General features: G+C 42.5%; 1 protein-coding gene across 2 annotated transcripts in view; it reads right to left on the bottom strand.

Annotated features, from left to right (window-relative positions):
- Positions 1 to 3,585: 3,585 nt before the first annotated feature.
- Positions 3,586 to 12,870, bottom strand: part of DNAJC4 (DnaJ heat shock protein family (Hsp40) member C4) — a 56,253-nt gene continuing 46,968 nt past the window's right edge. For both annotated transcript variants that reach the window (XM_073605363.1, XM_073605365.1), the window contains exons 6-7: positions 12,354 to 12,440; positions 3,586 to 3,773 (exon numbers count right to left, since the gene is read on the bottom strand). In XM_073605363.1, coding sequence (XP_073461464.1) covers positions 3,677 to 3,773; positions 12,354 to 12,440 — 184 coding nt within the window. In that variant the 3' untranslated portion in view covers positions 3,586 to 3,676. The remainder of the gene's footprint in view (positions 3,774 to 12,353; positions 12,441 to 12,870) is intronic.

Here is a 12,870-nt window from a genome sequence, read left to right as displayed (position 1 = left end):
GTACACAGGCAGAACGGCAGTCAGCCTATGTAAACAAGGCAGATTGCCGTTCTGTCAGTACAGAAGGCATGGATCCTGTGTTCCTGTAAAGCAGGAACACCAATCCATGCCTTCCGTTAGTAAAAGCACCTCCCTCACAGTTAGAAAACGCATTTTAGGCACACAGTTAACCCTTTGATTGTCCCTGATGTTAATTCCTTCCTTGCCAGTGTCATTAGTACAGTAATGCCCCGTACACACGGTCGGATTTTCCGATGGAAAATGTCCGATCGGAGCGTGTTGTTGGAAATTTCGACCGTGTGTGGGCTTCCATCGGATTTTCCGACACACAAAGTTTGAGAGCAGGATATAAAATTTTCCGACAACAAAATCCGTTGTCGGAAATTCCGATCGTGTGTACACAAATCCGACGGACAAAGTGCCACGCATGCTCAGAATAAATAAAGAGATGAAAGCTATTGGCCACTGCCCCGTTTATAGTCCCGACGTACGTGTTTTACGTCACCGCGTTCAGAACGATCAGATTTTCCGACAACTTTGTGTGACCGTGTGTATGCGAGACAAGTTTGAGCCAACATCCGTCGGAAAAAATCCTAGGATTTTGTTGTCGGAATGTCCGAACAAAGTGCGACCGTGTGTACTGGTTCCCAAAAAAGTGTCAGTTTGGTGTCCAATTTGTCCACCGCAATATCGCAGTCCCGTTATAAGTCGCTAATCACCACCATTACTAGTAAAAAATAAACATTCCATAAATATATCCCATAGTTTGTAGACGCTCTAACTTTTGCACAAACCAATCAATATACGCTTATTGGGAGATTTTTTTTACCAAAAATATATAGCAGAATACATATTGGCCTAAATTGATGAAGACATTTTTTACATTTTTATATTGGATATGTTTTAGAGCAGAAAGGAAAAAATATTGTTTATTTCAAAATTGTCTGTCTTTTTTCATTTATAGCGCAAAAAATAAAAAACGCAGAGGTGATCAAATACCACTAAAATAAATCTCTATTTGTGGGAAAAAAAGGACATCAATTTTGTTTGGGTACAGTGTTGCATGACCGCGCAATTGTCAGTTAAAATAATGCAGTGCTGTATCGGGAAAAATGGCCTGGTCAGGAAGGGGTAAAACTTCCGGAGGTGAATTCTTTGAAAAATTAATCATCTCTGGGCCGACTTACTGATACTGGCACTAAATAATTTTTTGGGTTTTTAATCCTACCTAAAACACACTGACCCTGACCTAGATCAAGCGCTGATCTTGCTATTTTATCTTTATTTTCCTTTTTTTCTATTTTTTTTTTTTAAACAGACTTTGTTGTTTACATTTTTTTTCTCTAGCAAGGAGAAAACAATACGATGTATCTTTCCCTCTATTTAGGAGGAGAAAGAGTACAGTTCAAACAAAAGTTTTCCTACCATACTTCTATTTTTCCTGCATAGGCTGTACAGTTGCTAATCACTGTGATAACCAATCACAGGCTATCGAAGCGATCATGTGATCAAGAGCTGATCCTCTCCGTTGCTGATCGTACAACACAGAGAGCGGTCAGGGCTGCAAGAGTGCTAAACAGCGTTCTCCCAGCACAAACACAGGCACCTATGCAGCCCCACAAAAAAAAAAAAAACATGCTGCAGTGAAGCCACAAGGAGTTAAAGAAGCCCCTACTAAAATACATGAAGTTGAACAAGCTATATCTTCCTTTTCTGCCCCTAAGACCTTGGTCTTGATAGGATACCTGCTGAATGATATGGGAATTTTAAAGATGTGGTTGGCCCATGCCTATTATAGACATATAACACCATGTTTAATTTTAGTTTATTCCCCCTCTTTTTAGGGGAAGCGTTGATAGTTATAATTGTAAGTCACATAAAAAGCATCTATACCACGAGTCACTATGCCAGTCCCTCTATTTAACACCTATGCCCAAATCCTAGCTAAGTTACTGGCTATAAGGCTAAATCATTCCATCTCTGATCTCCTCTGAACACCAGGATGTTCAACCTGCATTAAAACCACTTGCCGACCGCCCACAGTACATATACATCATTACTTTGACGTTAACTACATTTGTTTTGGCCGCAGCTAGCTGCCATAACCTCGGTATCATTTTGTTCTGTAGGTAATTCGGCGTCTGATAAAAGTGATCCCAGCAGCGGGATCACTTCTAGAGGCGGCGGGAGAGGTGCCTCCGCCACTTTCTGGCTGTTTTCGTGCTTACCGGAGCCGTCGGTAAACCCGGAAGTGATCCGATCCCTCTGATAGATATATAGGAAGTCAAGTGAGGGCAAGATGGTCCCCACTCGACCCTATGTCCTTGGAGGACCGGAGTGACTTCCAACATCACTTCTGGTTCTCGGGCCAAAACAATATTTTTCTTTCTTTTTCAAAATGTCATTTTTTTTTTTGCTTTTAACTTTTAAAGGTAAATGAGAGATTAGTGGTCTTTTTGACCCCAGATCTCTCAATAAAGAGAACCTGTCATGCTTATTTCTATTACAAGTGGTCAAAACAAAAATAAAAATAAATAAATAAAGGGAACAGTGTAAAAATAAAAAGTAAAAAATAATAATAAAAAAATTAAAGCGCTCCATCCCTCCGTGCTCACGCGCAGAAACGAACGCATACATAAGTCGCGTCCACATATGTAAATGGTGTTCAAACCACACATGTGAGGTATCGCAGAGAACGTTAGAGCGAGAGCAATCATTTTAGCACTAGAACTTCTCTGTAACTCTAAACAGGTGACCTGTAAAAAAATTTAAATCATTGCCCATGGAGATTAAGTACCATAGTTTGTCGCCATTCCACGAGCGTGCTCAGTTTTAAAGCATGAGATGTTAGGTATCTATTTTCTCTGCGTAACATCATCTTTCATATTATACAAAAAAATTGGGCTAACTTTAGTGTTTTGTTTTTTGTTTAATTCACTAAAGTGTATTTTTTCCAAAAGAATTGTGTTTGAAAGACTGCTGCGCAAATACGGTGTGACATAAATTATTGCAATAATCGCCAGTTTATTCTCTAGGGTCTCTGCTGTTTGGGGGCTCTAAGTAATTTTTTAGCAAAAAATACTAATTTAAACTTGTAAACAAAAAGTTACAGAAAAGGCCTAGTCAGCAAGTGGTTAATGTAGGGTGATGATTTAACTTAGATTATGAGAATGAATACACTGTGTCACTTATATATGTCATTGGTTAAATGTAGATTACCTTTATCTGTAGGCGCTATATAAACTAAGATTGTTTTCCTGTTCAAATATGTTGAAAAACTGAACAAAATAACATGGTTGTAGTTACTTTTTCACATGACTGTCTATAGGTGTGAACAAGATCCAGCCTGGCCATCCTCGGGAAAATTGTGTGCATTGCAGAACCTACTCTGGTAATAGAAGTGAGACATGACAAAGGGGGAGCTCAGGAGGCAGATGACAGCCCTTGCTGAAATTCAAGTGTGATGAACATGATTCAGAAGGACACAATAAAAGGGCGACTTTTGTTAGAAGGCTGCAACCAAACACTTGTGGGCCAGTTATTATTGTACATTCTTAATCAAGACAATTAAATAAAATGTAGCACTTTTGTTTTAGTGTTTTTATTTACACCACAAGCTCATAAAATATATAATGTTTTGAGGAAAACGTTAAAGGTTGATCATTTTGGTTCTCCCTTATTTCTTAGCTTCAGCATCGAATCCATACAATTTCCTAAGCCTTTCTTCGTGCCTCTGTATTAGAATTTCTTGTTGCTTGCTAATCCCATTCATCCTGCAGTACATGGAGGAACATGTGTTATTATCTGGCTGTTTTATCCACAAGCAAATGTTATGCTTCATTAGAAGAAAAATGGCATGCCCTAGTAGTTAAATGCACCATGTAATCACGATCGAATACACTGTATGAGCTAACTTACTTGACTGGTGCAAACACTGGTCAGAACAAAATAGGTGAGATACTGTAACTGTCCAGACATCTGTCCCTAACCACTCTATGCTCGGCTACATGTGAACGCTGCTGATCACATGACCTGGTCATTCCAGCAGCAAGAATCCACTGATTCTCGCAACAGGAATCTTGCGGAGGCATATAAGAGGCCTAAAGCTGGCCATAGACATCAGATGAAAGTGTTTGGACAAGGCAATCTGATGATGCTTATGATGCCTTTCTTTTAAAGCTAGGTTCACACTAGTGCAGCTGCAACTTGATCCGATTTCCAGTGCGATTTTGTAGTGCATTTTTAATGCTTCATGCAATTTTTTTTTTTGTAGGGGATGGAGACTTCTGAATTCACTTAGCAGTGGTATTCCTACCACTGCTAATGTGGGAGTTTCAGCTATCGTGGATACTGATTGTTAAGCAGCCAGCACCCGCCAGCATCCTAACAACCAGTGACTAATCCCTGCTCTGCTCCCTTAGATGTTAACTTGGGATTCCCAGTTGACAGGTGAATGTAAACAAAAGAGCAGGACTATTTAAAACAAAAAAAAAAAAAACAGCGTAGGGGTTTACTCGCAATCCATACCAGGCCCTTCAGATCTGGTATGAATATTAAGGGGGACCCAACACCAAAAATGCAAAAACAAATGTAATGGGGTCCCCAAATACATACCAGACCAGGATGAACCATACCACACCACATGCCCTCAACATGCAGCTGGTCCCCATGTTGATGAGGACAAAGGCCTCTTCCCCACAACCCAGACATGGTGGTTGTGGGGGCTTATCAGAATCTGGAAACTCCTTTAACAATAAGGAGGCCCCAAGATACTGGTCCCCTTCTTATGTTAATGAGTAAGGGGAACATAGTACCCCTACTCATTCACAAAAAAAGACGTCAATTTAAAATAAAAACACAAGCCTTTCATTACATTTTTCTTTTAAATGCTCCCTAATGTAAATCCATGGTCCATTACATTGTCCAGCGATGCAAGTCCACGTCAATCACAATGAACGTCAATCACAATGAATGGTGTCATTATTATTATTATTATTATTATACAGGATTTATATTGACCAAATATGTACATTTCCATATTAGGTCAATGACGTCAATGGTTGACCCTGCCCCTTTATTTACTTCAGTGGCAGGCTGAATAGGAGATATAATTTGGAGCAAGGAAAGCGACCGGATAGGTCAAGTCTTAGTGTTCTTTTTTTCTTTTGTGCAGGTCAGCAGCTATCGTTCATCGTGACTGACATGGACCTGCATCACTGGACGATGTGATTGACAATGGATGTATATCAGGTAAATAAAATAAAGGTCTGGTGTCATCAGTCACACACCTCCATCCCTAATAGTACAATAACCATAGGTATCGTCCTTTGGGACTTTGTATGAGGTGTCCACAATTGGCCGATGAAATTGACAAATGTAAATACAGTAAAAACATTTATTGCAGAAATAAATCGCACATGAAAGAGTAGCATAAACAAAGGCAAAGCCGAAACAATTTTGCAAATGGTTAAAGATTGCATTAAATATGAAATACATGAGTATACATAACATCTATGTGACTCGGTCTTCAGGGGTGGATGTATGTAAGATATATCTGAAAATAAATGACCAAAAAGGTAATGTAACACATTAATAATGGACACATGGTAAGAGGGGCCTTACAGAGAAAGAAAAGACCCCATACTCGCCAATCGGCAAGGCATAGGTGTCAGGGCTGGGCTCTCATTCCCTCCTTCTCTGTGCTCAGGTTTCTCAGCTGTCGGTTAATTGCCAGAACACATAGTTACATAGTAGGTGAGGTTGAAAAAAGACACAAGTCCATCAAGTCCAACCTATGTGTGTGATTATATGTCAATATTACATTGTGTATCCCTGTATGTTGTGGTCGTTCGGGTGCTTATCTCATAGTTTCTTGAAACTATCAATGCCCCCCGCTGAGACCACCGCCTGTAGAAGGGAATTCCACATCCTTGCCGCTCTTACAGTAAAGAACCCTCTACCTAGTTTAAGGTCTCTTTTCTTCTAATTTTTAATGAGTGGCCACGAGTCTTGTTAAACTCCCTTCTGCGAAAAGGTTTTATCCCTAATGTGGGGTCACCAGTATGGTATTTATAGATTGAAATCGTATCCCCTCTCAAGCCTCTCTTCTCCAGAGAGAATAAGTTCAGTGCTCGCAACCTTTCCTCATAACTAAGATCCTCCAGACCCTTTATTAGCTTTGTTGCCCTTCTTTGTACTCGCTCCATTTCCAGTACATCCTTCCTGAGGACTGGTGCCCAGAACTGGACAGCATACTCTAGGTGCGGCCGGACCAGAGTCTTGTAGAGTGGGAGAATTATCGTTTTATCTCTGGAGTTGATCCCCCTTTTAATGCATGCCAATATTCTGTTTGCTTTGTTAGCAGCAGCTTGGCATTGCATGCCATTGCTAAGCCTATCATCTACTAGGACCCCCAGGTCCTTTTCCATCCTAGATTCCCCCAGAGGTTTTCCCCCCAGTGTATAGATTGCATTCATATTTTTGCCACCCAAATGCATTATTTTAAATTTTTCTATATTGAACCTCATTTGCCATGTAGTTGCCCACCCCAATAATTTGTTTAGATCTTTTTGCAAGGTTTCAACATCCTGTGGAGAAGTTGTTGCCCTGTTTAGCTTAGTATCGTCTGCAAATACAGAGATTGAACTGTTTACCCCATCCTCCAGGTTGTTTATGAACAAATTAAATAGGATTGGTCCCCACACAGAACCCTGGGGGACCCCACTACCCACCCCTGACCATTCCGAGTACTGTTTACTGTATTACTGTTAATGATACCGTTCTCATTACTAAAATCTTCTGTTCTCATTACTCATCGTTCCACAGTGGCTCAACTGTTGATCAACTCCTGCTCGTCAGTCAACCCAAAGCCGGCTCCTCCTGGCAATTTAACCACCTCAATACAGTGCATTTTCGCCCCCTTCCTGCCCAAGCCATTTTTCAGCTTTCAGCGCTGTCGCACTTTGAATGACAATTTCGCGGTCATACAACACTCGACCCAAATGAAATTGTTATCATTTTTTCCCCACAAATAGAGCTTTCTTTTAGTGGTATTTGATCACCTCTGCGGTTTTTATTTTTTGCGCTATAAACAAGAAGAGTGACAAGTTTTAAAAAAAACACAATAATTTTTACCTTTTGCGATAATAAATATCCAATTTTTTTTTCTTTAAAACAAATTTTTTTTTAGTTTAGGCCAATATGTATTCTTGTACATATTTTTGGTAAAAAAAAAATCGCAATAAGCGTATATAGATTGGTTTGCGCAAAAGTTATAGCGTCTACAAAATAGGGGATAGTTTTATAACATTTTTTATTTTTTTAAATTTTTTTACTAGTAATGGCGGCGATCTGCGATTTTTATTGTGACTGCGATATTGCGGCGGACACATCGGACACTTTTGACACATATTTGGGACCATTCACATTTATACAGCGATCCGTGCTATAAAAATGCATTGATTACTGTATAAATGTGACAGGCAGTGAAGGGGTTAACACTGGGTGGTGATCGAGGGGTTAACTGTGTTGCTAGGGGAGTGATTCTAACTGTAGGGGGCGGGGACTCACTAGGGGAGGAGACCGATCGGTGTTCCTCTGTACTGGGAACACACCATCGGTCTCCTCTCCTCTGACAGGACCGTGGATCTGTGTGTTTACACACACAGATCCACTGTCCTGCTGTGTTACCGGTAATCGCGGGTGCCCGGCGGACATTGCGGCCGCCGGGCACGCGCACCGGGTGCCTAGTGACACGGCGGGCGCGCGCGCCCCCTGGTGGCCTAAGAAAGCGAGGACGTCATATGACGTCCGCCCGCAACGAGAGCTGCGCCGCCTGGCCGTCAATTGACGGCCGGCGGTCGGCAGGCGGTTAAACAGCCTGGTTCATTTCATTAATTGACTTCGCCTTGGTCAAAAATATCTAGAGATTCTCTGTTGTGCTCCTGTTGAAGACTTGCCTGGCTGACGTCTCTTCTGGTTCCTGATCCTGTCTGCTGCCTCTGGTCAAACATATCTAGAGACTCTCTGCTGTGTTCCTGTTGAAGACTTGCCTGGCTGACATATCTTCTGGTTCCTGAGCCTATCTGCTGCTTCTGACTACGCTGATCTCTGGCTCCATTATTTCCTGGCTTGTTCTGACTACCTGATTTGGCTACCGAACCCTGGCTATATTTTGACTACGTTTAATAGTTGTACCATTTTTACCATTTTATTAAAAGGTGTGATTTTTACTGCATTTTCTGTCTCCGTCTGTTTCATGATGTCAGGGCTGGGCTCAAGTCTTCCTTCTCCGAGCTGGCCCCTCAGCTGTCGGCTAATTGCCAGCTCCCATCTCTCTCCACAGTTACTCAGCTGTTGACGATATCCTGTTCGTCAGTAAGCAGTCTTAAGCCATCCAGTTCAGAGGATCTCTGCCTTCACCTTGGTCAACATCACAGAGACGATCTCCTGTGTTCTTGTTTAAAGACTTGCTTTGCTGACATCCCTTCTGGCTCCAGATCCTGCTTGCTGTTTCACTACGTTGATCCTTGACTTCTGGCTTGGCTGACTATCCATCAGCCAAGCCAGTGTGATTTCAACTGTACTTCTGTCACGGCCTGATTTCATGGTTTCTGACAGTAGGCGAAGGCCATGAATTCAGATGATGCAGTCAATCCACTTGTTGGTAATATTTTTTCCAGATTGGATGAACTGGATCACCACATGGATCAGTTCGCCATGGCGTTACAAACGCTCCTGAGTCGCACGGCTCACCTGGAATCTCCCACTGTGGTCGCCCCAGTACAACCTATGTTGCAGGCCGACCCTGCTGCAGGCACACGCCTCGTGTATTATCTCTAACAGAGGTATGGCTGGTTCCGCTTCGCTGCCCCAGCGATTTGGATGCGATCCAGTCCAATGCAGAGGGTTTCCTCAACTAGGTTGAGATATACTTTGAGATGCTGCCCCAGGCGTTTCCCATGGACAGAAGCAAAGTAGGTTTTGTGATATTTTTGCTTTCTGAGAGAGCCTTGGCCTGGGCAAACCCTCTATGGGAGATGCAAAAACCTGTTGTGTTGAGCTACCCTGAGTTTGTGGCTTCGTTTAAAAGGGTATTTGACGTTCCCGCACACTCCGCTTCTGCTGCCAAGTGCCTCATGTCCATCGAACAGAGTACGAGAACTGTTGCCTACTACACCATTGAATTCCTTACTCTGGCAGCATAGGTTGCGTGGAACAAGGATGAGATAGCAGCCCGAGATATACCCACTGAGCTGGAGAAGTTGATCACATTTGCCATCCTCATCGACTCCAGACTCAGAGAAAGACTCTTTTAAGGAACCCTTGTGGAAGCCTCCTGTACGTTTGTCTCCGAGCTTTGCAGTCCCTCACCTCCCATGCCTCCTGGTACTGAGTCGGTCGGTGAAGGTGAACCCGTGCACTTGGGTTTCACGTGTCTCTCTGCAGATGAGAAAACCTTTAGGAGGAGGGAGAGATTGTGCCTTTATTGTGGCCAGGCAGGTCACTATTTGAAGTCTTGTCCTACCCATCCAGGGAACGCCCAAACCTTAAGGTCCTGTCACAGACAGACCTTAGGTGGCGTTCACACACAACACTTGATGAAATGTAAAATATATAAAGATTTTGCGCATTTTATATATTTTACATTTCATCAAGTGTTGTGTGTGAACACCCCAATTTTGCTGCAATATTATTAGTCACCTTTGATGCGTTCTTTATCCTTGACACTTTGCAACTATTTTCTATTTCCACATCCGACAAGCGCGAGGGACACTATACACTAGACCTTAGGTGGCGTTGTTTCATCCCCAGTTATCCAGAAGGATAAGCCCCTGGTTTCAGTTACCCTTTCTTGGGCTGAGTCGTCCGTCGAGATACAGGCTGTAATATACTCTGAGGCTGCAGGCCTGTTCATTGATGCTGCCTTTGTATTGAAGCACACGATTCCGCTGCAGCTGCATGACACTCCACTTGCCATTGAGGCTCTTGACGGGAAACCTCTACAGCCTGCCCACGTGACTCATGAGACGGTTCCATTGTCCATGGCCGTAGGGGCTCTTCACCATGAGATAATCCAATTCCAAGTTATTTCCTCACCTAAGTTTTCGCTGGTTATTGGTTATCCTTTGTTACAACGACACAACCTCTCTTTTGATTGGCTCTGTGCTAAGGTTCTCTACTGGTCACCACAGTGCAGTGAGACATGCTTCCAGAAGGTATCCAAGGTTCTGTGCACCTCTTCACTCTCCTCCCTGCCGGAGGAGCACCGCGATTTCAGCGATGTTTTTGACAAAGGTCAAGCCGTTATTTTGCCTCCACACCAGTCGTATGATTTCGCAATTGACCTTCAACCTGGTGCCATACCCCCTCGTGGCCGGGTTTACCCTTTGTCGGTCTTGGAGGATAAGGCCATGGAGGAGTATGCTGCAGACGTACTTTCTCGAGGTTTCATCCGCATATCCTCATCTCCTGCTGGTGCTGGTTTCTTCTTTGTGAAGAAGAAGAGTGGTGAATTGAGACCTTGTATTGATTATAGTTTTCTCAATCGTTTCACGATTAAGAATGCCTATCCAATTCTGTTGATTACGGAGTTGTTTGACCGCCTCAAGGGAGCAACGGTTTTCATGACGAGTGGAAAACTGCGTTTAATACCAGAACAGGCCATTATAAGTATCTCATAATGCCTTTTGGCCTTTGTAACGCCCCGGCAGTTTCCCAGGAATTTATTAACGATGTCCCCTGAGATTCGTTGCTGTTATGTGTTGTTGTTTATCTCGATGATATCCTCATATTTTCCAAGTCTCTGGAGAGCCACCACACAGATGTCTGTCGTGTGCTTCAGAAACTAAGAGAGAACAATCTCTATTGTAAACTGGAGAAGTGCGAGTTCCATCGTCAACAGGTTAAATTTCTGGGCTATTTCCACTGCTGGTTTTTCAATGGACTCAGAGAAACTTTCGGCAGTCCTACAGTGGCCCCTACCCGTGGGTTTACGTCCTCTGCAGCATTTCCTGGGCTTTGCCAACTATTATAGGAATAGCAAAAAAGAGATCCTAGTACTGAAGTACCTAGTATACAGGGTGACTCTGTAGGTACTTAATGGTCACTTGTGCCAACGTCCCCGATAATGTATTAGGAGTGTCAAAAAACTAAAAAATGGGACTTTTAAGGCACAACTGTAATGGACTACAAAGGGTATATAAAAAAGTTGAATTTTATTTATTACAAAGAACATGGGGAGTAGACATGGACATTTAAAAACACATCAGATATAGACATACAACATATGTAGTGACACCATTGAGGATCCTATCCTGCAGTCTCCTAAGTAATTCTAATACTCATAACAGTGCAATAAATTCCAGGTAAAAGAAAAAGGTAGACTTCCCCTAGAGAGTTAGGGATTGAAGGAGCACTGCAGGTCTGGTATTCCAAAGTGGTGTATTCTCCAATTGCTCTACATGTTTCACGTTGACAAGGAACGCTTCTTCAGGAGCTAGAGGTTCGATTGAATATGAAAAGGCAAAAAAGTATTCACAAAGATGGGTTTAGTCAGTGGATCGCTGAGAACGATCAAAAGTGGAGGTGTCTCTGAAAAAGATCAAACTGGCAGCAGACAGAGACCGGGGCATCCGAGATAAATGTAACATCAAATGATTGTAGGCAAGGGGAGAGCTTGTGTAAGCTGCAGTTCCCACGTTAAATGACCAAAGGATCTGGGAGTGCACCGCTCTGCTGGGTTGCTGCCTTAAAAGTCCAATTTTTTAGTTTTTTGACACTCCTAAACTATTATAGGAAGTTTATTCGTAACTTCTCGTCTCTGGTCAAGCCCCTGACTGATATGACCAGAAAGGACGGTAACCCACAGAGTTGGTCTCCGGAGTCCATTAGGGCGTTTGAGAGTCTCAAGGCTGCCTTTCTTTCTGCTCCTGTGTTGGCACATCCTGATCTTACGTAACCTTTTATCCTTGAGGTTGATGCTTTTGAGACTGGTGTTGGCGCCCTTCTGTCTCAACGTCCTACCTCTGGGAGCGCCATGAATCCTTGTGGCTACTTTTCCAAGAAATTGTCACCTGCAGAGTGCAATTAAGAGATTGGTGACAGAGAGCTGTTGGCGGTCATTTTAGCCCCAAAAGAATGGAGAGATCTCCTCGAAGGTACCACTGTGACGGTTTTCACTCTTACTGACCATAAGAATCTCACATTCTTGTCTGAGGCTAAACGCCTCTCTCCCAGAAGGGTGCGATGGGCTCTTTTCTTGTCAAGTTTCAATTACATTTTCTCATTCTTACCCATTACTAAGATTGTAGGGGGAAAAAGCCCTTTAAGACCATCAGTCACTTCATACTTACTGGGCAGTCTCCTTTGTTTTATTATAGAAATCCAAAATCTTCTTCTGCTGTTCTTCCATTTCCTTATTACGAATGTCTCTTAATGTGCTGCAACACAGAAAATGAAATTTTCCTTTCAAAATAGCTGAACTTGACACTCTGTGCATCACATATTGTTCCAGAAATCTTAATACAGGAACCTGCTAACTTCCGATAATAAGCTTTGCATTGATTTAATAACGCAGTGTGAATACGGTGAATAAGGGTTGAGTTTCTAAAACTGGAGAGTGCAAAATCTGGTGCAGCTCTGCATAGAAACCAATCAGCTTCCATGTTATTTTTTCAAAGTTTAAATACACATGTTAGAATGAATGAAATTAGAAGCTGATTGGCTATCATGCACAGCTGAACCAGAGTTTGCTCTCTCCAGTTTTAGTAAATAAACCCCATAACCTCGAGACACCAAAGCAAGGCAATAAATAAACTGGTTAGAATGGCAAATATTACCTTACTGTAATTCTTCTTATGGCTTGTTCAC

Source organism: Aquarana catesbeiana, linkage group LG11 (assembly GCF_042186555.1).
Source record: "Aquarana catesbeiana isolate 2022-GZ linkage group LG11, ASM4218655v1, whole genome shotgun sequence".
Lineage (NCBI taxonomy): Eukaryota > Metazoa > Chordata > Amphibia > Anura > Ranidae > Aquarana > Aquarana catesbeiana.
This window is presented reverse-complemented; position numbering and strand designations above follow the sequence as displayed.